Here is a 24,299-nt window from a genome sequence, read left to right as displayed (position 1 = left end):
CAGTTACAGCTGATTTAAGATTAAAAAGTGCAACTAAAAATGATTGCTTATGGCTTCTCTCGAAAGCTGTTGGATTTTAAAGTGATAAATTAATCAAGGGTCTGATACTTCAAAATGTAGGTGTAACCATTTATGTTAGCACCAGGGTTTACGCAGTGCTGAGTCATGTCAGAGGTCTGTGGTCGGCAGGATAATGCCTCCCACTTGTCCCCCGTGATGTCATGTCCTAACCTTCAGAACCTGTGAATGTGTTACCTTAAGCAGCAAATAGAACTTTTCACGATGAGTGAAGGATCTGGAGATGGGGAGTCTCCTGGATTAGCAGGTGGGACCAAGGTAATCACAAATGTTCTTATTAAAGTGAGAGAGGCCGGGGACAGTATAGCTCAAGTGGTAGACCGCGTGCTTAGCATGCACAAGGTCCTGAGTTCAATTCCCAGTGCCACCATTAAAAATAAATAAACCTAATTACCCCTCCCCTCAGAAAAAAAGCGAAACTAAAAACAACTTTAAAAAAATACATAGAGTGAAAGAGGTTGGCAGGAGAGTCAGAGTCACAGAAGGAGATGTGAGGATGAAAGCAAGGGTTGGAGTGATGTGGCTGAGAGCCAAGGAACGCCAGAAGTTTCTAGAAACTAGTAAAGGAAAGGACCGATTCCTCCCCCAGATCCTCCAGGAAGAATGCAGCCCTGCTGACACCTGGATTTTGGCCCATAACACCCGCCTTGGCCTTCCCACCTCCAGAACTGCCTTGCGTTAAGCCACTCAATTTGTTCGGCATTTGTTAACAGCAGCAATGGGGAAGGAGTACAGGGGGTAGCCACGTGTTTATGAAACTACATTCCAGAGAAAAATAAACAAACTTCCTAATCTAGCACTTGACTTTAAATGAGTTGTGGCTCGTTTATTGTAATAAACCCATTGTTGTGTTCTTAGAGCAGACAGCAGTTGATAACGTAATGGTTGCTGGGCGCTATGTTAAGGTACTTTATATCCTAATGATGTGTGATCTTCATATTTGGCATCATTGTTCTCTTTTTACAGACTAAGAAACTGATACTCAGTGAAGTGAAGCAACTTACCCAAAGTATCACAGCGATCGAGAGATAGAACTAGGGTCTAAACTTGACTCTTCATCTTCAAATACTAGTTTTTTCTTCTACACCACATTCTGTCTTGATACTTCTGGGTAGTCTTCATCATCTTGTTTTGTTTTAACACAACTTTGGTATATTGGTAAACACACTGGACACTCTTACCCAGAAAAATACACAGATGAGTGTGCATATTTGCATATTATAGAAGGAGATTCATTGAGCCCCTGAAGCTTATCCGTGGCCATCCCAGGGCTCCCTGTGTTCCTGTTTAAGACTTTAATTTAGATTATGCATTCATGCTTTTCATCTGTGTTTATAACTCTTTACTGGTAACTTAAATATCCCCTGATCGTTATTGTGGATGTGATATGCTTAGTAAGGATACATGGTACTCAGGTTGGCTGTAGAAAGAGCTATCTTGGGACTTATCACCATAAAGTGACTAATTCTTGGTGGAGTCTGCATCAGTAAGAAATACATTTCTGTTTTGACAAATTCAGTCTCTTAGATAATTGAAAGACTGACCATCTCAAGGAATTCAGGAATTCATTACTAACAATTCCTTTGATCCATCATAGTTTTCCCAAAGGCAGTTGTTTTTGGTATCTTGGTTTAGTGAGCTAACATTTAAACAGTCCTCAGTGACTTTTAAATCCAAGGCTTCTTCTGATCAAGTAACATCTTCACATGTTTAGCAGAGAAATCAGACGTGTTCTGTATTGAGATTTTTCCAAAGTGTTAACTGGGCCTGCTGTAAAGTAGTTTCAGTTTATTAAATTCAGTGAAGTATGTACAATAATTTCAAGCTATGTCAGTTTGTGACTGAATATATTACATCCTTTAGCTTATCATAAACATGTAACAACTGAAATAATTAGACCTGGCTTTGAGGTGGCAATTCTTTGTCTATTAGCTCTCTTTTGTTGCAGTTTATATAATACATTCAATTTATAGTTTAAAATGAGAAACTGTGTTAGGATAATGGCAAACGCCACATATGTCAGACTTGATAAGACCAGGCAAATCTTTAGACGTAGAGGGCAAGAGGAGACGGGGTAGAAGATGCCATGGGAGGTTTTCATTTAGGGGCGGGAGGTACTGGCTGCTCAGCTAGCAGGAATAGAAGGAAATGTGTGGGAATAAAAAGGACAGATTTCTCTATGGTTATATTGAGCCTCTGGGACTAGGAAGAGAGATGAGAAATTTAGGAACGGGAACCAGGTAAATTTAAAACTTGGTTGAATTGTCAGGTTGCTTTAAAAAGGAATATTTCACTTAAGCATGAAGATGTTTTCCAGGTTTGTAATTGTATATTCAGGGGATGTTCCAAGCATTTCTCAGAATTGTTCAGTTTCTTCTTAGTGTATTGCGGTGTAACTTGACAACTTTGTTATATGTACTTAATAGCATTTCTCTCTCCATTTCCCATTAAATTTGGGGTGTTTAAAAATTTTAGTTCCATTTCTCTTTATCCATAATCCCCATTCTGTTTATTGGCCTATTTTCACACGAGTTAAAATTGTTTTCTCTGCTTCTCAGTTATTTAAAAGTAAATTAGTAAAAGTTTTTTTTTCCCTAAACATATGCAATTAACTTTTTTGAACTAGAAAGAGTTTTTATATTTAGGTTTCTATATTAAATGTGATTTAAAATCATTTTGAATGACTTTAAGTTACTTTGTTTAAAAAATGCACTACTCAGACAGAAGACCTAAACAAGGAATTCTCCAAGGAAGACATACAAATGATCAATAGGCACATGAAAAAATGCTCAATATGATTAATTATCAGAGAAATACAGATCAAAACTACAGTGAGGTATCACCTCACACCAGTCAGAATGGCCATCATTCAAAAGTCCACAAATGACAAATGCTGGAGAGGCTGTGGAGAAAAGGGAACCCTCCTACACTGCTGGTGGGGATGCAGACTGGTGCAGCCACTGTGGAAAACAGTATGGAGATTCCTCAAAAGACTAGGAATAGACTTACCGTATGACCCAGGAATCCCGCTCCTGGGCATATATCCAGAAGGAACCCTACTTCAAAAAGACACCTGCACCCCAATGTTCACAGCAGCAGTATTTACAATAGCCAAGACATGGAAACAGCCTAAATGTCTATCAACAGATGACTGGATAAAGAAGAAGTGGTATATTTATACAATGGAATACTACTCAGCCATAAAAAAGAATAAAATAATGCCATTTGCAGCAACATGGATGCTCCTGGAGAATGTCATTCTAAGTGAAGTAAGCCAGAAAGAGAAAGAAAAATACCATATGAGATTGCTCATATGTGGAATCTAAAAACAAACAAAGCATAAATACAAAACAGAAATAGACTCACATAGAATACAAACTTGTGGTTGCCAAGGGGGCGGAGAGTGGGAAGAGATAAGACTGGGATTTCAAAATTGTAGAATAGATAAACAAGATTATACTGTATAGCACAGGGAAATATATACAAGATCTTATGGTAGCTCACAGAGAAAAACGTGACAGTGAATATACGTATGTTCATGTATAACTGAAAAAGTGTGCTCTACACTGGAATTTGACACAACATTGTAGAATGATTATAAATCAATAAAAAAAGTTAAAAAATAAAAATAATTTTGTGACATTTGAAAAAAAATGCACTACCCAGAGAAGTAGAAAATATTTATTTTCAGCATACGTGTCATTTTACATCTGTCAATCATCCTTTGTCGTTTAGGGGAAGTTGGTGGAAAAGCCACAGCTGTCAAAGGCAGGTAAAAAGCAAAGGCCAAGTGAAAATTAAGAGTCTAAGAATCAGAAATAGCCAAGATGAGGGAAGCCCAGCTGAGATAAAATTCTAGCAATTAGACACTCAGGAGATGTTTGGCAAATGATTCTGGAGGAAAGGCCGTAAGATTTAGCAACCAACGGGTTAGGTTATCAGTGTTTTCTAAGAGTGTAATTTTGCTGTGAGAGTGAAGTATACCGTGCTGAAGTCAACCCCAGCTGGTGTTGGGTGACCTCAGTGGGAGGGTTTCTGGCGTCACTTACTTCTCTGTGTCCTTATAGGAGCGAGTCACTTAACGTCTCAGCCTCAAGCTCCTTATCAGAGAATCAGGAGATAAGCCCTTTAGAGGGTGTTGTGAATATCAGCTGACATGCGGTGTATTGGAAATGCTTTGTAAATGCCGTGGGAGCCTTGTGTAAACATCACGGGGGATGGTAAGGTAGACACTAGGTGATGGGTGTTTAGGGAAAGAATGGTTTCCTGGGGGAAGAGGCCCTGAACACAGATTGCGGAGGTATTTGGGAATGGAAAGAAAAAAGGGTGATAGTTTGGGGGGGGGGCGGATAGAAGAATTGAGAGAAGTGGAGAACACTGGTCAGGAGACAGTTAACAGTCATTCCGTCTCTCTTGTGAGCTTGGAGCAGTTTGTATGTGTTTTATCCAGAAGATTAATTTTTAGGCAAGCTTAATAAAATGAAATTCTGTTAGTGAGTGAGAGGATTATGGTCTTAATCCTCAGTGTTTCTTGCATAGGTTGGCCTCCTGCTTCTTTGAGAACAGTGGTCCTCCTACTTTGGCATTCCTGGAGCACCTGGGGTGCTCACTTAAGACGCAGACATCTGGGCCCCTATGCCGAAGAGCCTGCCTCACAGGCCCAGGTGGGGCTGAGGATCTAGAGGTTAGAGACGTCTCCGGGGGTCTCGGTGCCAGTGTTTGGTAGACCGTCCTTGAAAACACTTAATTCAAAAGTTCAACCTGAAACCAGCTGCACTCCCACTCTTACGATATTGGCTGTGTTGCGGGGGAGACAGTTTTTATTCACGGAGACACGATGGCCCAGTCTTAGCAGATCTCTTTTATAAACCGTTTTACAGAAGTAACAAGAAAGGGCTAACCAGAATTTTAACTTCTCTGTCTTCCCTGAGGTTCTCTGTACTCTCTTTTTTGTCAAAACCACATAAAATAAATGTAAAATAATTGTATAAGGAAATAGGTTAAAAACATGAGATCCGATTTCAGTTCACACCGCATTTTTAGACTGTGCCGTCGGGATGTCGACTTGTGTGCAATATCACACGTGATTCTCCTGTTTTATTGGGTTGTGATCTTAGTTTCATGCAAGTGGAACACAGCAGGAATTGTGATTCTGAGGGTTTGGGAAGCAATCTGGAAACAAAAAGTCTTCAGGAATGAAGGGATCAAAAAGAAGACTGAGTCAAGGGGCTAGCGTCATGTAGAAAGTGGGAGGCTGTTTCTCAGGTCCATCGTTTACCCTCCCAGGGTAGGTGGAATCAGCAGATGGCGTGCATTTCTATCTCAGGGTCCGTATCTTACTATAAGTCTGTAGCAAATCCCGTAAGTGTTGGAGTGGTTTTCTTCATCTACACATTCTGGAGGTGACGTCTTCCAGCCCGTGGCTTTAAACCCATTTGTGCGCCTGTGACTCCCAGGTCAGTTTCTCTTCTGGACCTTTCTTCTGATCTTTAAATTTGTATGTCCGCCTGTCTACCCAGCATCTCCGTTTGGATGTCTCGAAGACATCTCGGTCTTCACACGTCCGAAAGTAAACTGATCTTTGTCTTGGATCTCTTCCACCCCTCGGGACCCCCCCCCCCCCATTGATTGATAACCCGTCTTTCCAGTTACTCTGCCCAAAGCCGTAGAGTCTCTCTTGGAACCCCCTCTTTCTTTCACATCCCATCTCCAGTCCGTTGGGAAGTCCCTTCAGCTCTACTAGTGCTACCCTTGGACCACTTGTCATCAGTCCTCTTCCTGCCAGTCAGAGCCAAGCCTCCATCGTCCCTGCCGTGGGTTGCTGGAAAACCTCCTGCTGCTTGCCTTGCTTCAGCCCCTGAGTTCCTTCACTCTTTTCTGGTTAGCAGGTGGAGGGGTGCTTCTAGATTAGGTCACTCCCCCTGCTCAGGTTCTCCCAGTTTCTTTGAGAGTGAAATCCAGAGACCCCACAGTGACCTACAAAGCTCTGGCTCCCCGTTCCTTCCGACCTCACCTCCTGCTGCTGCTCCTCGTTTACATGACCCCAGACACAGCAGCTCCTTTGTTCTTCCTTGATGGGTCCGTTCATGGCCCTACCCCAGCACCTTTGCACTGGCTGTTTCTTCTGTCCTGTCCCTTCGGCTCACCCCTTCATCTCCTTCCAGCCTTCCTTTACTCGGATGCCATCTTCTCACTGACACGTGTCTTCACACACTGTCTCTCCTCTCCCTGCCCTGACTCTCATCCTGATCTTTCTTCCTGCCCTGCCTCCTCCAAGTCCCCATAGCATTTAGCACCTTCTAACTTCCTGTATAATAGAGCTCATTGTTTTATGTTCTGTTTATCGTCTGTCTGTGGGAGTGTAAGCTCCAGGAGCAGACAGAAATATTTGCGTTTTTTTTCCCACCAGTGCTATTATTACAAGCCCTTAGAACAGAACCTGGCATGTAGTAGATTCTCAGTAAACATTTGTCAACTTCGTTGAATCACAGACTAAGTCAAAGGGACGAGCATGAAGCACAGCAGACTGGATGGTTCCATCCTGAGAAACAGTACAGTCCACAATGGCACCAGATTTGTTCCAATGACCTAATTCTATGTTACCCCCCCCCCCAATTTTGTGGCTAAAACAATAATATACTATGATCTCTCCCAGTTTTGGAGGTTGACAGGCTCTGTTGGGTGGGTGGTTCTTCCTCAGTCCCCCGTTTGTGGGCAGACGGTGGCTGAGAGGAGGCATCTGAGGGTTTCCTCATTGCCCTGACTGATGCCTGGGCTGCGGGTGCTGGAAAGTCAGGGGCTGGCCAGGCATCTCTTTTAACAATCATGTCTCCACGTGACTGGCTTGGGCTTCCTCGCAGCATGGCAGTAGACTCATGATTTCTTACGTGGTGGCTGCTCCCTCAAGAGCAGGTGTTTAAGGGGCACAGGAGGCAACTTAGATGCCTCAGAACCATTTTCACCACCTGATGTGGCAAGATGATGGGCAAGAACTGATGATCTCCGTCATGGAGACAAGCTGCTGCAGAAGTAATTCATTTATACACTTGTGAATAAGAAGTTACAGAAGGATATTAGGGTAGGCAGCGCTGAATGATAATTAAGGTTAAGAACAGCAATTCTGGCAGGGTGCAGGTCCTGCGGCCCCTCCCGCCCACTCCTGCTGCGCCCGCGGCGCCCTCTGCCCTGCGTGGCCGAGGGGGGCTCCGGCTGGGGGGCTCCGAGGGGGCCGCCGGGGCCGCGTGACCGGTTTGTTAACAAACGCTGCCGGGCCCTGGCAGCGGCCGCTACGGGAGGGCAGCCGGGAGGGGAGCCGAGGCGGCACGGGTTCCCGGGTGGGGGCCTGGGACCTGCGCGAGGAGCTGGGCGAGTCTGGGGCGCGCCGTTCGGCAGGGGGGACCTGGAGACCCGGTCGCTGCTTCTCCCTCAGCATAGTTCCCGCAGCTCGGCCTCCGTGGGGCCCAGGATGGGGGCTTCGGGCGTTTTCGGTCCCCGGTGACCCTGGGTCTCCGCTGAAGACACTGGGTCTGGGGGCGCCGCCCTTGGTGCCCCCGCCTTTGGGGACTGGGCGCTCTCGAAACTCCCAGGAGTGCTTGGCGGGCCCTGGGCTGAGGTGACCGCAGCTGAGTTCCTGCCAGGCTGCTTCCCGGAGCCTCCCCAGTGCCCTTGCCAAGGGGGTAGGCGCGAGTTCTCTCCTGCCCGACGGATGTAGGGGCCTCTCCAGCGAGTACCTCTCAGGAACTGGCCTGAAGGGCAGCCCCGATCTCTCACTGCTTCACTGCTTCACTCTTTCAAGTTCACCCTCCTTGGCTGCTGACCTCCTCTGTGTGTCTTTACCCAAGTCGTGGCTTTTCCCACGTTGGCGGATGGGGGAAACCACCTGTTCTTTTGGACCCAGTCCAGGAGACTGCCACCTCTGACTTCACTCTCAGCTTACAAGAGCTTATAAACCAAGTGAGCTGCTGAGAACCAGCCCTCGACCTCTGCCTGAGGGTCCTTCCTCTGAAGACATCACCAGTGTATAGAGCCTGCCGTACACCCACCCCTTACCAAACCAAGGCCTTTACCTGTGTCTCCCAGTGTTTCCTGTGCGACCCATCCTGTGGGAGTGCCTCATGGGCCACCCCGGAGTTCAGCCCACGTTCAGCAATGCCAAGGGTGAAGAGGACAAGATCCAAGACTTTCCAGGCATATCTGCCCTCATGCCATTGGACCTACAGCTGCATTCACTGCAGAGCCCACTTGGCCAATCATGATGAACTCACTTCCAAGTCGTTCCAAGGATGTCAAGGACGAGCATACCTCTTGAACTCAGTAGTTAACGTGGGCTGCGGGCCTGCGGAAGAGCATGTGTTGCTAACAGGACTGCACGCCATCGCAGACATCTACTATGAAAACTGCAAAACCACTCTGGGCTGGAAATAGGAACATGCCTTTGAAAGCAGCCAGAAATATAAAGAAGGCAAATACATCATTGACCTAGCACACATGGTCAAGGACAATGGCTGGGACTGATCAGAGAGCATCTCCCCAATGCAGTGTCCGCATGAACGCCATCCAGCCGAACAATCTACCCAAGCGTGAGAGAGCGACTGAACACTTGGTTCCATCCATTTAGGGTTCTTGCCATCTGGGGCATTCTGTCACCCTGATGCCATCTATCTGGTGACCAGCCTCTAAATCGCTCTCTGTCTCTTTGCTTTGTATCTGTTTGTGAGTTGATCTTGGCTTCTCTCTCTGTTTGAATGTTGGCTGAAAACGAAACAACAAAAGGAACAGGTATCTGTCCGCATGGTGGCAGCCCACTTCGAGAAGGGCCCCGAGGCCCAGGAAGAGCTGCCTTATGGCCTCTTGTCAGGAGAACAGTGGTACAGCACGGGGGTGTGAGGACGAGGGGAACCGCGAGGGTCCCAGGGTGGGGAGGGGATGGGAAGGTAGAGGTAGGAACAAAATTGTGCTGCTCCTGGAGACCTGGTAACTCAGGTTTGAAATAGTCGGCTTGTCTAAATGGACAAAGAGAAAAAAAACAATTCATGGCTGCATTCTCTCTGATCAGAAGCTTCTGTTCCTGACACCAAATGTGCAGGTTAGCGAATGAGCACAAGAAGTAACCCTCATTCCGGCTGGTGGGGCAGGCGCCCGGTTCTCCTGGGCCGAGCCGGGGAGTGTCCAGGCAGCAGTGAGAGACTCGGCAAAAGCCCAGGTGGTTCTGAGGACCCTGATGCCTCACTGCTCCTCTGGGTAGTTTTTGCCTCTTCAGCCGCTGTACAGGGGAGGGGACTGCCATTTGCAATGGGTACAAGTTCCAAACATCCCAAAGACTTTGACCAGCAACCAAGTAAAATCAGTAACTGAGGAGAACAGGGAACAAAGCAGGGCGAGGTGCCGCTTGGGAGCTCCTGCAGAAGTGGCTCAGATACTGGGCCACAGAAAATCTAAGTAGAACCAGGTAGCAATTCTGACTGACCTTTTTTCTGAACCTTAATAAGAGAAGAGCACTGTGGCAAGGAAGTGGGGTTGGGTAGGGCATTGCCGGGAATAGTTTAGGTTTGAACCATTACAAGTTAGGTGCATCTTTCTTCTTTGGTTTGCAATGGCTTCACTGACATCAGCAATTCTTTGTACATAGAGTTTGGGGGTGTTTTTCTCCAGTTCTGTCGTGGTGGATTGTGGAAAGCAAAGTCCCAAGTCTTTGAGCTTAGTGATAACCTGGCTGGAAGATTCTTCATGCTCCTACCCGTCCTCCTTGTTCTTGTGTGGGGAGAAGTCTGTCAGTATGTTCCAGCAATGAGGATGGCTTAGATTTGATGTCAAGCATCCAGTATTACCGCCCACCCCCACCTTCCCAATCCAAAGTTGTATCAGGGAAGTGGAGAACAAATCCCTGTAAGGCTCATGAGAGAGAGAGAGACAGAGACAGAGACAGAGACAGAGACAGGAGTTCGTTACATTTAATCAACACTGTGAAGTCTGTTCTACAGCAGTTTAGCCAGTACGCCTTGCATGACCGAAAACCCATTGAACTGAGTTAATTTCATCACTTAGGCCGAAAATATTATTATTGCTAAGATGTGTGTAGGTTATGTTAGGTAATTCTCAGCATTTCATTCCCCAAGTAGGCTGAGCCCGTAAGGAAAGTTCACCTGAAAAGTCACAAAGGCGTGAGTTCGCGGAGACAAGAATCTGTAAAATTCTTACCAAGATTAAAGCAGCAACCCAGGACATTGTCAGAGTTGCACCACATTTCCAGAGGCAGTGAGTCTCTTGCGGAAATGCCCTTTTTTGTGTCTCTGTGCTGAATACCGAAGGAGGGCCCCGAGGTGGGGGTGGTCCTGCCCTGCAAGCAGGGTGCCCCAGGTTTAGCAGTAGCCTCCCTCTTTAGACAGAAAGGATTCTTTAAAAATCTGATTTTGTTCCCGAAGTCTTCTTGCCCACATCTTTTGGAGCTTTAGTAGCCCTGGGAGATTAAGCTGTTCTCCCCACGTTATTAAGAAACAGAATGAGGTTCAGAAGAAGTCTTTCATTTCTGATCCCAGAGAAACAGTTCCTCTGGCTCCCAGGCCCAAGATGTCAATTAAAAAAAAAAACAAAAGAAACAGCAATTCTGATCATTTTAGACAAGTCTTTACTGCACATTTGTTGTCTGATCTCAGACAAGTTAATACACTTGGGATTCAATTTCTTATCTATAAAGTAGGGGTAAGTAACTGTCAATTACATTACTGGACCCTCCTGCCATTAGGCATACTTGGGTGTGAAAGTTCGAGACACCCTGTGAAAGACAGCGAAAGTTGATCTAATCACACTAACCAGTCGTATTACGAATGGTACATTTCCAGTCATCTTGGCTACAAGTTACTTGGTTAAAGGCAGAAAAATACCAGCAACTGGTGAGTCTAAGGTTTATGACCACGCAGAAGGACTCACTCAAGTCTTTGGCCTTGAATAGCATGCGTAGGTGATGAAAAATGCCACAAAACCATCTTACCACTTAATTATCTTTTTTTTCTTGGCTGTTACTAGTGTGTATCTGATAGTTGTCATGTATAAAACAAAATGTCATACATAAAACACTTACTACAAATGGATTCCTAATTTTGTTTCCATACCTCTATTTTAATGCTGTAAATGTGTTTATTGACAAACATGAGAGAAATTCCACCACCTTCTTGGAGGTGAATTCTGCTATCAGCTGATTTGTGTCTCTTTAAGCATCTGATGGAACATGGAATGGCTTTTCTAAACCACTGCCAGTTTCTTGGAAGGAAAGTCATGAGAAGGTGTTCAAAGTCACCATTTGTGCCTGATGTTCTGACAAAGGGCATTCACTTAATTTGCTTCTGAGCACCCATCAGTGAAGAATTTCTGGATTCTTTTCGAAATTGTTTGCTAATCTCATGCCAACATGTTCTATTTGTACTGAATGCAATCCTAGTGCATCAGACCCTTGGAGTGGCAGGTCTTCCTTTTTCCTCCACTTTCTTTTCATTGCTGAGTTCCTTTACAATAATGTAAGGGAAGGATCACTGAAGTTAAAGTCAGGTGATCTGGGCTTTGGTTTTCTAGTTTATATGATCTGCTTTCTATTCACTTAACCTTCTCTAGATAGTCTGCCTCCTTCCTGGGGCATTTTAAAGATAAAATGAAATGAGGAAGTGCTGTCAAAGGGTCACACGAAGCTGTATTCAAATCCACAGTGTTACCATGGACAGGAGAAAAGATACTGGTATACTTTCCATATTATCTGAGAGATGAAAGGTATGAGAAATCTTTGCCTTGTGCTGACAACCTTAGATAAGGTCAAAAATCATGTGCCTAGTAACACGTGGTTGTGATGTCTCTGCCTCCTTTCATTTTTTGTAGCTCTTTTTACTTTTTCCAGATGATTGTCCTAATTTCTGCCCTCTTTCTTAGTATCCAGTACACACAGTTACCCACAAATACTATTTTTTTTCTTTCCTTCAAAGGGAGCTACCATTAAGAAAGATGAACAGACTGGGGCCATCGTCGTGGCCAGAATCATGAGAGGAGGAGCTGCAGACAGAAGTGGTAAGAGTTTAAATAAATAGTTAAGTGGTACAGATGAGTCATGTTGTGTGTTACGTGGAACGTTGCCAATATATAAAAGGATGATGGTCTTTCAAAATAATATTTTATTTGTTTATTTCTATTTATTATTGTATTATTTTTTTGGTGAGGGGGAGGTAACTAGGTTTATTTATTGCCAATACATAAGAGGATAATTATCTTTTAAAAACGTTTTATTTATTTTTATTTATTATTGTTATTATTATTTTTGATGGGGTTGGGGAAGGTAATTAGGTTTATTTATTCTAAGTGGAGGCACTGGGGATTGAACCCAGGACCTTGTGCGTGCTAAAGCACGTGCTCTACCACTTGAGCTGTACCCTCCCCCCAATGACGGCCTTTAACATAACACAGCAAAACAAGTATATTTTTCTCTGTGTTAAAAGATGAGGACCTGTTTAAATAAACGATCTCATTTTGCTTGATGGTCTTTGCTTACGTGGGCTTCCAGGTTCGCATTAAGACTTGGTTCAGTGTTCCTAATTTGAGGAGTAAAAGCATGCAGCCTTTTAAAAAAGTATTTATCAGAAGAAAGTAATGTGCATTTCTGGACAAAGACCGAAAGGCTGCTGCTGTTCCACGGCCAGCGTTGTGATGTCTTTGATTCATGGTCCTGCAGAGGCACAGCGTCTGAAACCGGAGGAGCGGGAAGGTCTCCTTTCCATCCTCAGATGCACTAAGGGAGCCAGACGGAGCCTCAAGCATAGACACAGTTGCAAACACAGTTTCTTTTGTAGGTAACGTGGCTCATTTTCCGAATCTGCTATTTCTCAGGTCTTATTCACGTGGGCGATGAACTTAGGGAAGTGAATGGGATACCCGTTGAGGATAAAAAACCTGAGGAAATCATTCAGATTTTGGTAAGCTGAAAATTTATTTTAAAATGGCAGTGAAAATGAAATTGAATCGCTGTATTTCAGACTAGATTATGAACACAGGGTTTGGATTTAGGAGTCCAGGGTTTGGATTCCAGCTCCATTAATTAATCCCTGTAGGTCCTTGGAAAATACCTTAATCTTTTTATTGCTGCTGTGTTTTCATTTACAAAATGAGAGTAAGAAGTGGTACATCTCTCACTGGAGTGTTTTGGGGATTAAATGAGCTAACGTAGGCAAGCAGTTTGACAGGGCTCATGTCAAATAAGGCACTTGGCATCTCCTCTGCTGTTGGTGATGCATTTATCTCTAGAGACCATGCTCTCTGGGTATATAAAATAGTGAAACTAATTTAAATGTCTTATGAAATATAAAATGGAATGAAATTATTATAGACCTTGACAGGATTAATCCTCAAGTCCATTTGTAACAATAAAATAAAAGGAGACTGTCCCTGTTACCTATGAAAACATATTACTAACCTATAGAGAGTGCGGTATCTCAAAACAGACCCCAGTATATACAAAAATTCGGTATATGATTAAGATGGCATTTTAAATAAATGTGAAACAAGGAGATCATTTCACAAATGGTGTTGGATTAATTGATTATTTAGTTAGAAGAAATAGTCCTTATTTTACAACTCACACAAAAATAATCCCCTGAACTGAGTTTTTAAAAAATCATAAAAATAAAGATTTTTTTTTTAAATGTTGGTGTGAAATTCAAATAGGAAGATAAAACTGATCCAGCTACTAGAATTGAAAACTTTTTCTGCAGAAAAAGATGCTTACATAAAATTTAAAAGACAAATGAGATTGTAGGCAAAGTAATTTATATGATAGAAGGCTAATAATTTAATGTATAGAGAATTGAGGAAAATTATTAAGAAAAAATATTTACAGAAAAATTGGGAAAGCATATGCACAGGCAATTACAAAAGAAAACATGGTGTCTGAAAAATATTGGATTGGTGGTCATTTAAAAGTTTGGTAGTGCCTGGAGTTAGCCAGATTATAAGGAAATAGATAACATTTATGTGCTTTCATTAGTAGAATAAACTAATAGGACCTTTTGAGATGGCTGTTTGAAACTATCCGTTTTTCAATCTGCATCCCCTTAATCAAGAAATTCAACTGTTGCAAATTAACGCTAAGGAAATAATTGGGCCATGTGAATAAGAAAGATATGTTTTTAAATATTGGAGATATTTAGTTTATTTAAATCAAGTGTAGTTTATCTAAATCAAGTCTCTCTTGATTTATAAAAATTAGTTTATCTAAATTTAGTTTAACTAAATCAAAGTTGCATTGATGGAATAATCGTTAACTACCCATGAGAGATTACTGAAGCCATTCACAGTGGCTGATAGACCTAAATGACTTAATAATAGTAATCCTACTAATTGCTTACGTTGTTTGAGTCCTTAATGATACTGTTCTCAGGGCTTTCCATATAGCAGCGTGCACGCGCGCACACACACACACACACACACACACACAAGAACGGGAAGGGATTACAAAGATTTTTGCTTTCTTTCTACATAGGTAATTCAGTATCATAGGAATTCTTGGTAAGATTTGGGACTTACTTTTATGATAAGCAATAACAGTGATATTTTGAAATCACTCCTTGATAAAATTCTGATAGTTATAACATGAAACCCTCATTAAAATTTTATTTATTTAAAAATTTTTTTGGTTTTTTGGGGGGGCAGGTAACTAGGTTTATTTATCTTTTAATAGAGGTACTGGGGAGTGAACCCAGGACCTCGTGCATGCTAAGCATGTGCTCTACCACTGAGCTATACCCTCCCCTCAAAACCCCCATTTTATGGCATCTCTGTGCCCTACTCGACCTGCTTTCTGATGCCTGCAAGAACTGATACTATGCAACTTTTCCCATCTTGGTTTTTAGTGACTTCATGGTGATGAATTGAAATTGGCTATGGTGGAAGTATTCAGACCATGGAAATTGGAAAACAGTACCAACCAGGGCCTTTTTTTTTTTTTTTTTTTTTTTTTTGCCAAACTGAGTCCTCGTTTACAGCACACACTGCTAGTGAGCCTTGGAGAGCTCCCCCAACTCTCCCAGCCTTTCCTTCCTTCCCTGCATCCTTCCCTCCCTCCCTCCCTGTCTCCCCGCCTGTCTCCCCATCTTCCTCTCTTCCTCTCCATCCCTCATTCCTCCTACATATGTACCAGATACTTAGTGCTTTCAAGGAGCTCACAATGTAGTTCGGGGAGTGGGGGGTAACAGACATTCAGAAATAATTGTATAAATAATTATATAGATAGGATTATGACAGATGCTAAAAAGAGAATTATGTAAGAGTGTGTTAAAGGAACAACTACTTAAACTTTTTTTTTAATAGAAGTATAATTGATTTACAATATCCTGTTAAGTTTCAGGTGTACAGCAGAGCGATTCAGTTATACATACATATATCGGTTCTTTTCCAGATTCTTTTGCATAATAGGTTATTACAAAATACTGAATGTCGCTCCCTGTGCTCTACACTAGGTCCCTGCTAGGAAGAATACTCAATCTGAGATAGCAGAGAACTGTGGGTGTCTTTGCTTGTTTTAATTAAATTAGAACAGACAGTCTTTTCATTTTATAGTTAATCTACTGCATTTGGCATTTTACTCACTAACTGGAATAGAATAGAGATGAGTGTTCTTCGTTATTTTTTCTGATGAGCCTTGCAGCTAATTGACTCATATATTTATAACCGTGTTACTGACAGTTGCAGGTGTTTTGTCCCTAAAAACATATAGTTGCTGATCCTTAAACGTAACAGTGTGAACCTTGCACGTGATCTGTTCTTGCCATTTTATACTGTGTTTCTATTTTGAAGAAACTCAACAGGGATGGTAGTAAGTTCATCGGCATTTTTAAAGTGCGCAGGAGGTAAGAGCGGGTTTAGTGGTTAATGTTTTTCAACTTTTTTGACAAACTTTAGCGCTTTCTCACGTTACAGGAATTTCTACAGAAATAGTTTCCTCAGTTTGGTCTATCTAAGAGCAGAAACCCCAAGCTTGAAAATTTTCAGAATCATTTCATTTTCGACCTATTTTACCTTCTTTCTCGTTGGCTCTAGAAATTTTCTTCTGGTTTTTTTCCCTCTGATACCAGGCTCAGTCTCAGGGAGCAATTACCTTTAAGATTATACCCAGCATCAAAGAGGAAACACCATCTAAGGAAGGCAAGGTAGGTCATCGTTCCTTAAAAACCTTTTTTTTCGCCGAGAGAACTCATGTTTTTCCATTTAATGCATATCCTCTTTGTCACAACAAGTTTACTTGAATATTCAACTTAAAAATTTGTTCTTAAATCAGAGTTAGGAGACTGTTGGCCATTTCACATCTGTTTATTTCTTTTCTTTGTATTGATTCATCTTCGATGGACCTGGCTTACAGATGTTTATCAAAGCCCTCTTTGACTATGACCCTAACGAGGATAAAGCGATTCCATGTAAGGAAGCCGGGCTTGCATTCAAAAAGGGAGATATTCTTCAGATTATGAGCCAAGATGACGCAACGTGGTGGCAAGCGAAGCGTGAAGGGGATGCCAATCCCAGAGCAGGCTTGATTCCCTCGAAGCATTTCCAGGAAAGGTGAGCGACTGGCACAGAATCATGGCCTTTCTTCTGCTGACGTTTTGTTCTCTGCAAAATATCATTCCAGCGGAGCTGAGATAAAACAAGCACTAAACCCTTGCCCAAGAATCCTTTATCCCTCAGGCTTGGATTTCTGTTTTGTCTAACTAAGGATGAATAATGACCAAAAATAATATGACAGTACCAGGTCATAGTCGGTTTTTGTTATGAAGCAGATGGAAAATAGCACGTTAATATCTGAAACTCTATTGATGCGAAGGATGGGAAAAAAAGGAGTGATTTCAGAGTGGGGAGGATTTATAAAAATTGGAAAGTAGAGGATTTATTTCTTACTTTGAGTAGATGGCGTTGTGTTCATTTTTTCTTCCAAAGTTCCATTTTTTTTTTCCTTAAGACTGGTAATATTTTGGTGTGATATTCACCGTGGATCTGGACTGGAAATTGATAGCATATTGCCCTTCTCTCCCCAGGAGATTGGCTCTAAGACGGCCAGAAGTGTTAGTCCAGCCCCTGAACGTTTCCAACAGGAAATCATGTGAGTTTGTTCATAAGAATGCAGGGTGACCAAATCTTGCTGTTTATTTTTGCCTGCGAGAGCGGGTGTTTGGGGTGGTACGAGAGGTCCTATTACCTTGTGATGACTTTTAGATCATCGCTTCATGAGAACGAACAAATAAATTTATGGTGGGAATGTCACGTGTACCTCTGGAAGAAAGGTGTGTTTGGGGCTGTTGATACTATACCCAGGCCTCACTCTTAAAGAAGAAATCCCGATCGCTACTACTGTCTTTGATTTCTGAATTTAGGTATTTTACAATATAACCTACAATGCAACTCTAAAGCCAAGACGTTTGGGTAAGAGATTTCTTGGTAAAGATTAGGGGGAAACACCTGTCACTTTCTTGGGCACAAAAGTATTTGTGCCAAAAAAAGAGTTGTTCTTGTTCTGCTTTGTTCCTTGCTTATCCAGGTGTTGTAGTAACTTTGACCATCCACCTGTCTGTTGGGAGTTATGACCAGGCTAGACTGAGAGAAAAATAAGAGGAAGGAGGATGTAGGATTAATGGGGAAGATGGTGCGGTTTTTCCTTCAGCCGACCCTCCTCTCAGCTTCTCTTTACTTCTCACCTCCCACTACTTTCAAGTCCCCATCCCATAAAATTCCTACTTCATCTTCTCTGGTTCACGGTTCTAGGTATTTTAAGAGTTTTTTTTTTTTTTTTTTAAAGCCCTTTCTTTTCAGCATGGAAATTGTGCATTCAAAGGTGAAATGAGCAAATAAATGGTCCTGGAGTTTTACGCCAACATCTGTTTTTAGTATCATTGCATTTTTCACATCTCCTGTTATTTCTGTGACTTTGTAGAAGTGAATATAGCCCAGGAATTACGTTATAAGGGAGCCAGACTGCAGTTGAGTATAAATCCCACACTCAAGGCGATACGTCACATGGAACACTGATGCAAACACCGGCTTGTTCTTCGCTCTGTTAAGTCTGGGAAGAAGGACAAAACACTTATCACAGAAGGCCACATGTCTTGTGACATCAGAAAGCTTCCAGTTGAACAGACTGTTGGATTATGTTTAAGTGCGGTGAATTTTCACTGGCAACTCATCCAGCCAAAAGTTTTGAGGCATCTACCTGAGTTCCACCTTGAGGAATTTTAAAATTTAGGGCCTGCACATTTCTTATATATTTGGTGCACATGGGATAAAATGTAACTTGAAAATGAAGTAGGTGCGATTTTATTCGAATCTGAATCCATACTCAGATTTGCTTGAGCCTTAGGCAACTTGGAAATGTACTGTTGTTTATAATTATGAATTTTCATTGATTTAAAATTTTGGATAGATGTATGTGTGGTTTTGTTTGTTTGTTTTGTAAAGAACTATATAAAGTAGAGAGATTGTGTTTTTAATAGCTGTCCCGAATACTGGTTTCAGTATAAATTTGTGTCAGTGTGAGAGAGTGTGTGTGTGTGTGTGTGTGTGTGTAGAAGCATTAATTGTAATGAAGGCCTTTTGTCTTTTACTTTACATACTTTCTTTTATATTTTAATACTTCAGTAACTGAACCTTAGAAATATTTATTCCAGGATTTGTCTTTATGAAATGTGCTTCTCTGGATGTTTTATTTATTTATTTATTTATTTATTTATTTATTTATTTATTTATTTATTTATTTATTTATTTATTTATTTACTTCTTCTGTCTCTTGAATATCATTTAGAGATGTTTACTGATCCTCCTTTCACTCTCTCCCTTTTCTTTTAACCTAGATTTTGATTCACTGAGAGACGCATTATTTGTTCTCATGTGTTGAGGTTCTTTATTTTTAAATAAAAATAAATCTGGTCACTAGTATCCAAATTAAATCACGAGTGTATAGTAAAGACAGCCTTGTTCAAATAGTATATTTCTGTGAAAACTAAATAGGAAGCCAGTGCCTTCATTCTCAGAGAATTGAAATTCCATTTGAAATTTCTCTGAGTGTTGTCTCGTAAACCCCTGAACTCACAAGTTATTGCAGAAATCATCACCCTGGTTCTGAACGTTTTTAAAAGCATTTAAAAGCACTTTGTTTTGTAACCTGTGTATTTGAAAGTGATTTTTTATGTAACTAAATCTTGTAAAGGCCGTCTGACTCAATACTTCCTGGACTTCAACCTTTGGTACTTAGATTTTTGGATAGGACATTTGTGTTATCATGCCATTTGCTCAATAATACTATGAAGAAAAGCAGAAAGTTGATATAAAATCTTTTATTTTTTTATTTTATTTTATTAAATAAAATCTCTTATGTAGATTTTAGAATCTATTAACCTATTTAGTTACATTGAATACTTTATAGAATAGGTTTTAAGAAAAGTTTCTGATTTAATATAAAATTTCCAAAAGAAGAATAATTCTGTCACGTTGGTGTTTATCAATTTATGAAAAATACTCAATGTTGGTAAAAGCTTCCTGCAGTTAAGTTTTGCAGGCGCACTTAAAACCTGGGGAGATACTGGTTAAGCACGGAGTTTAGAATGATGACTTTAAAGCGGCGCCGCCGCGTGTCCGATTAGGTGGTTGCCTTGGACAGCTTTGCATTGCCGGGATTTCACTCTGTTTGATTCACAGTGTATCATCATAACCGAAGTCTGCACAGAGGAGGAGTTCAGGGGAGACAGCTCTGGCACAATAGGGGTTCAATCAGTGTCAACGTTAGAAGTCAGAAAGCACTGGCGGGAAGGGTACGGCTCAGTGAGGGAGGAGGGGATAGCTCAGTGGTAGAGCGTGTGCTTAGCATGCATGGGGTCCTGGGTTCAACCCCCAGTCCCTCCATTTAAACAAACAAACAAACCAGCCAACCAGCCAACCTACCTAATTAGCCCCCTCCCGCCACCAAAATTTAAAAAAAAAGAAAAAGGATTGAAGAATCCCAACTCTTTACTTTGCCTTTATGCTTGTGCGAGAACTCTGGGTCCTGGCTCCATGGTGAATAAAATCAGAAGCCACGAGAATGCCGACTTCTTCAGGCTTCACCACTAGCGTCCTTCCGCGGAACTCTTTGAGTGTGGCTGGTACTCATCCCTGATGCTTGGTGTTCCCCTTTCCTTCAGAGTCGGGGCACGTTGAATACATCCAGAGAACAGGCTCCTCAGACAAAACAATCTGCCTCTTACATATTCCTAAGAACTAAACCGTGAACTCTTAGAACTAAAACGCTCCTAAGTCTTGGAAGCTTAACCAGCAACTCATCTTCTCCTCATCCTGTTCCTCTTCCTCCTATTCTTTGGAAGAATAGCTTATTCAACAGAGAAATCTGTAGTAGAATTTTGTCTTCCCTCCCTCCTTCATCTCATGATAGGTTCTCACGTGATGGATTAATGCTAGTGGTACAGACAGAAGAGCAGACCTGGAAGTCTCATAGGGTTTCTTAGATATGACCAACTTTTCAGTTGCTACCAGGAAGACACAGGGTGTGTGTTCTGGGAATGAGTGAGGGCACCTTAGGCCTCAAGTGGCCCGCAGGGGCAGGTTCATGGCGGACACTTGGCAGCTTGCAATTCTGGTATCGATATACTTTAAAGTGCTCTATGCTTTTCTGCCAGAAGCTTATTTTTATAGTTCAGTCCATGAAGCCATTTGATATCACTTAACCTTTAAAGAGAAACAGGAATTTCTTTGATTACTTGAAATATTGTTTGTTCCCTTTCTATTGAAACGTAAGTATATATGAGTTAGGAATTGGCTCCCTAATAGCATAAGCATTAACTTCAGTAGGGTATAATTTATATTTAAATCGAGTCTGTGTGGTATTCATGAAAGGCTCTTATTCATGTAGTGTATTTTACAGCAGAATATTCAATTATGATGTTTATTTATGGTACGTAGTTTCCTTTTTTAGTTATCAAAGTATAAATACCTGAACATTTCTAATACTGCTGATTGAATAATATTAATGAACATATTTTCTTTTACAAAATAGCTCTTACAGAATTCTAGTAATAAAAAAACCCATAATGTATAATTTATTGACCTTTTAAAGATTAGAAGGTAAAGACACAGCATATTTTTGAATTTGTTTTTAACCAATTTTGATTGTTATCATGTGGACAAAAAAGAAAATATTTAACTGCAGCCAGGGGGTATCCATTCAAACAGGGTGTCACCAAGTTCATTCAAAGGCAAGTATTTTGTGGATTCAAGTTCACAGTCCACCAACAACAGAATTTAAACCTTGAGGAAAGGGGCGGATTCGTTCTACATGGTACCAATATTCTGGAAGGCCAGATATTTGAGAATAATATATATAGTTACTCTGCAGGTGACTGGAATTCTACTTTCCAAGTTGAGAAAGCCTTTCCTCCTGGCATCTTAAATAATGTTTATCTACTGTGTTCACATAAATTTAATTCAGAAATTAATGAATTGATTGCTTATGTTCTTAAATTAATTTTGTCTATTTAAAACCTTGTCGGGTATTTTCTTAACATTGGCAGGATGGTGTGTAACAGAAACATACAGGGTTTTTAAAATACCGTCAGTGTTTTTCCTCCTCATACTTACTGGTGCTCTTTGGGAGATGCCGAAGGTCGGAGTTGGTGTAGAAAGAGGGGTAGATCAATTAGGTTGTAAACTGCACATCTGATGACTCACATCAGGAGCTGGTTGAGGTGGAGGCTTTTCTTACTATGGTTGCTTATTTTTGATCCCAGTCAACTGTGTTCTCCTCACGAGATAACACGATCAAGGTGTGTGCTTTTAGCTTTTCCACATGAGAGATTCTCAGCCACACCATCTTTTGCCTGTCGCCCTGGGGACCCAGTGCCATGCAAGTGAGAAAGTGTTGATTCGCCGTTAGGGGTCTGGTCTGTGGTCATGGATCATTGCTGTCTTTTGGGGGAGATGTCAGTGGGGGTGAAGGGGGCTAAGAAAACTCTTTCTCGAGTGGGGATCTGACTTTGCCCCTGAGGAGATCACACCAGTGTAGACACAGTTTCTCCACTTGCCAGGAGCCTCAGACGTGTCCCATCAGGGTGACTTTCAGCAACATGGGACGGGTCCTCCTGCCCTGCTGTGCCGAGCTCATCAAATGCTTTTTACAAGAGCTTTCACATTCCGTTCTCTGAGGACAGCAGATCTGTCTGTCTGTGGCCTTGGCCTCTCCTCTGGGCTTTTTATAATTGTCGCATCCTGCACGTCCATCAGTGCTTGAAGGCGGAGAGTGGACTCTTGTTCTGGTGGAGAGAGGAGGTGATCCTCCCCCAGCTCTCCTGTCAGAGAAATGCCCCTGGGAGATCGAACTTTTGGGGCCAGGCAAGAGGCTGGAGCAGCAGAAGGTGGAAGGAAGTGGACAGGAAGCTTGGAAGAGACATGTTCGTTCCCATGATTTTTCCCCTGACTCGAGTTTTCTAGCTTGAACATCCAGGTATTCAAAAGGGATTTTGGAGGGGAGGGTATAGCTCAGTGGTAGAGTGCATGCTTAGCATGCATGAGGTCATGAGTTTGAGTCCCACTACCTCTGTTAGATAAAAAATAATAAATTAATAAACCTAATTATCTCCCCCCCAAAAATAAACAAAAAAATTAAAAGAAATAAAACCCTAAAAGGGATTTGGGGTATGATAGCATAGCACAGTAGTTCAGAATTCGGAGTCTGGAGCCAGACCGCATGGGTCCAAATCCCAGCTCTCACACACACAATGCTCCGTTTCTCTGTACCTCTGATTTCCCATCTGGAAAATGGGGGTAATACTCTTGGCCTCATGGAATTGTTGGAGAATTACGTACATTTATGCATTTTAATGTGCATGAAACGGTGCCCTACCAAAGTCAGTATCATGCAGCCTGTCACACTTTATTTTTCCTCCTCGTTCAAACTTGCTAAGTCCAAGGAAACCTGTTCTCTTCCTTTGCCTCCTGGATGTCTGTCACCCACGGTACCTGCTCTCGGACGCTAACATGGATGCTGTGTCGTGCTAAAAATTCCATTCTCTTCCTACTTAAGAATTGCATGGAGGAAATATTCTTTTGAGAATTTATGCAGCATATTCAGGACCTTGCATTAGAATGTGAAATATACATGTACTGTATGTAATTTAAGTTATAGATTTTATTTTTATTGTGGATTGGCTTTGGTGTTTTAATGTGTGTGTGTGAGAGGGACATGGCTTTTATCATCTGACTTATGTGTCACGGAGTCTTTAATCAAGAGTGCAGTACTCAATCTATCCTATTGTTTCTATCAGAAAATACACTGTCTGTTGAACAGTCCACTTCATGGCAGAAACGTCAGAGATGGCAGGTTGATCAGTCTTACATACTTGCTTGTATCATTTCTACCCAGATGCTTGGCTTGGCTATCCCATGTCACATTGTTGATGGTTTGTTTTCTAATAATTTGTTATTGATACACATGGCATTTCAGATCTACTAAGAAATGAGGATAAATAGACCTACAACTTAAATGACTCCTCCTATGAGCCTGAATAATCATGATTTGCTTGTCATTTTGGCTAATACTGTCCAAATTAGAACTAGCGCAGTTTGATAGACCCCTAGGTATTTGAAAATTAAAAATAGGGTGCTGTACACACTTCATCTTAAGTGTATTCTTGGACTGCCATTCTGTAGTTGGAAGAGATAGGTGAGCAGAGAACTGTCCCAGCGGGTCCTGTTCACTCTATCAGATTGTGGAGCAAAGTGTCCTCTGTCGTGACTTGTGGATACATTGCACTTCGGGTAAACTTCCAGCTCTTTTTCCTCCCTTAATGGAAGGCGAGTTGCCTAGGTCAAACCTAACTCTTAAATTGCTGTCCTATTAGTAACTTAAGAATTATTTCAGATTTATTTTTTAAAATACTTTTCATCAAGTAATAGGCACAGATTAGAAATAAAGGGTCATATATATAATAAGTTGGTAATTGTTAGAATATTCTTAAATTTACAGGATATGTAGACATTTTAAGGGCAAAATTTGTTTCTAAAATACTTTCTTCCTTTCACTGTCTTCATCATGAAATATCTTCAATTTTAAACAGAGTATAAACAGAAGTGTTCTATGAAAATAAATGGTTATATTTAAGTTCCGTTTATTGAAGATATTATTTTGAAAAAATACTGATTTTTTTCCCCTCTTTGGATATCTAATA

At 41.6% G+C, this 24,299-nt stretch overlaps 1 protein-coding gene and 1 pseudogene across 2 annotated transcripts in view; both read left to right on the top strand.

Annotated features, from left to right (window-relative positions):
* The window catches only part of MPP7 (MAGUK p55 scaffold protein 7), a 222,594-nt gene that overhangs the window by 141,824 nt on the left and 56,471 nt on the right, over positions 1-24,299 (top strand). For both annotated transcript variants that reach the window (XM_031444561.2, XM_064479543.1), the window contains 5 exons: positions 12,045-12,126; positions 12,940-13,025; positions 16,179-16,253; positions 16,463-16,659; positions 17,133-17,197. In XM_031444561.2, coding sequence (XP_031300421.1) covers positions 12,045-12,126; positions 12,940-13,025; positions 16,179-16,253; positions 16,463-16,659; positions 17,133-17,197 — 505 coding nt within the window. The remainder of the gene's footprint in view (positions 1-12,044; positions 12,127-12,939; positions 13,026-16,178; positions 16,254-16,462; positions 16,660-17,132; positions 17,198-24,299) is intronic.
* Positions 7,874-8,658, top strand: LOC105101456 (protein yippee-like 2; annotated as a pseudogene).

The sequence above is a fragment of the Camelus dromedarius genome, chromosome 26, assembly GCF_036321535.1.
Source record: "Camelus dromedarius isolate mCamDro1 chromosome 26, mCamDro1.pat, whole genome shotgun sequence".
In the NCBI taxonomy this organism is placed as follows: Eukaryota; Metazoa; Chordata; class Mammalia; order Artiodactyla; family Camelidae; genus Camelus; species Camelus dromedarius.
This window is presented reverse-complemented; position numbering and strand designations above follow the sequence as displayed.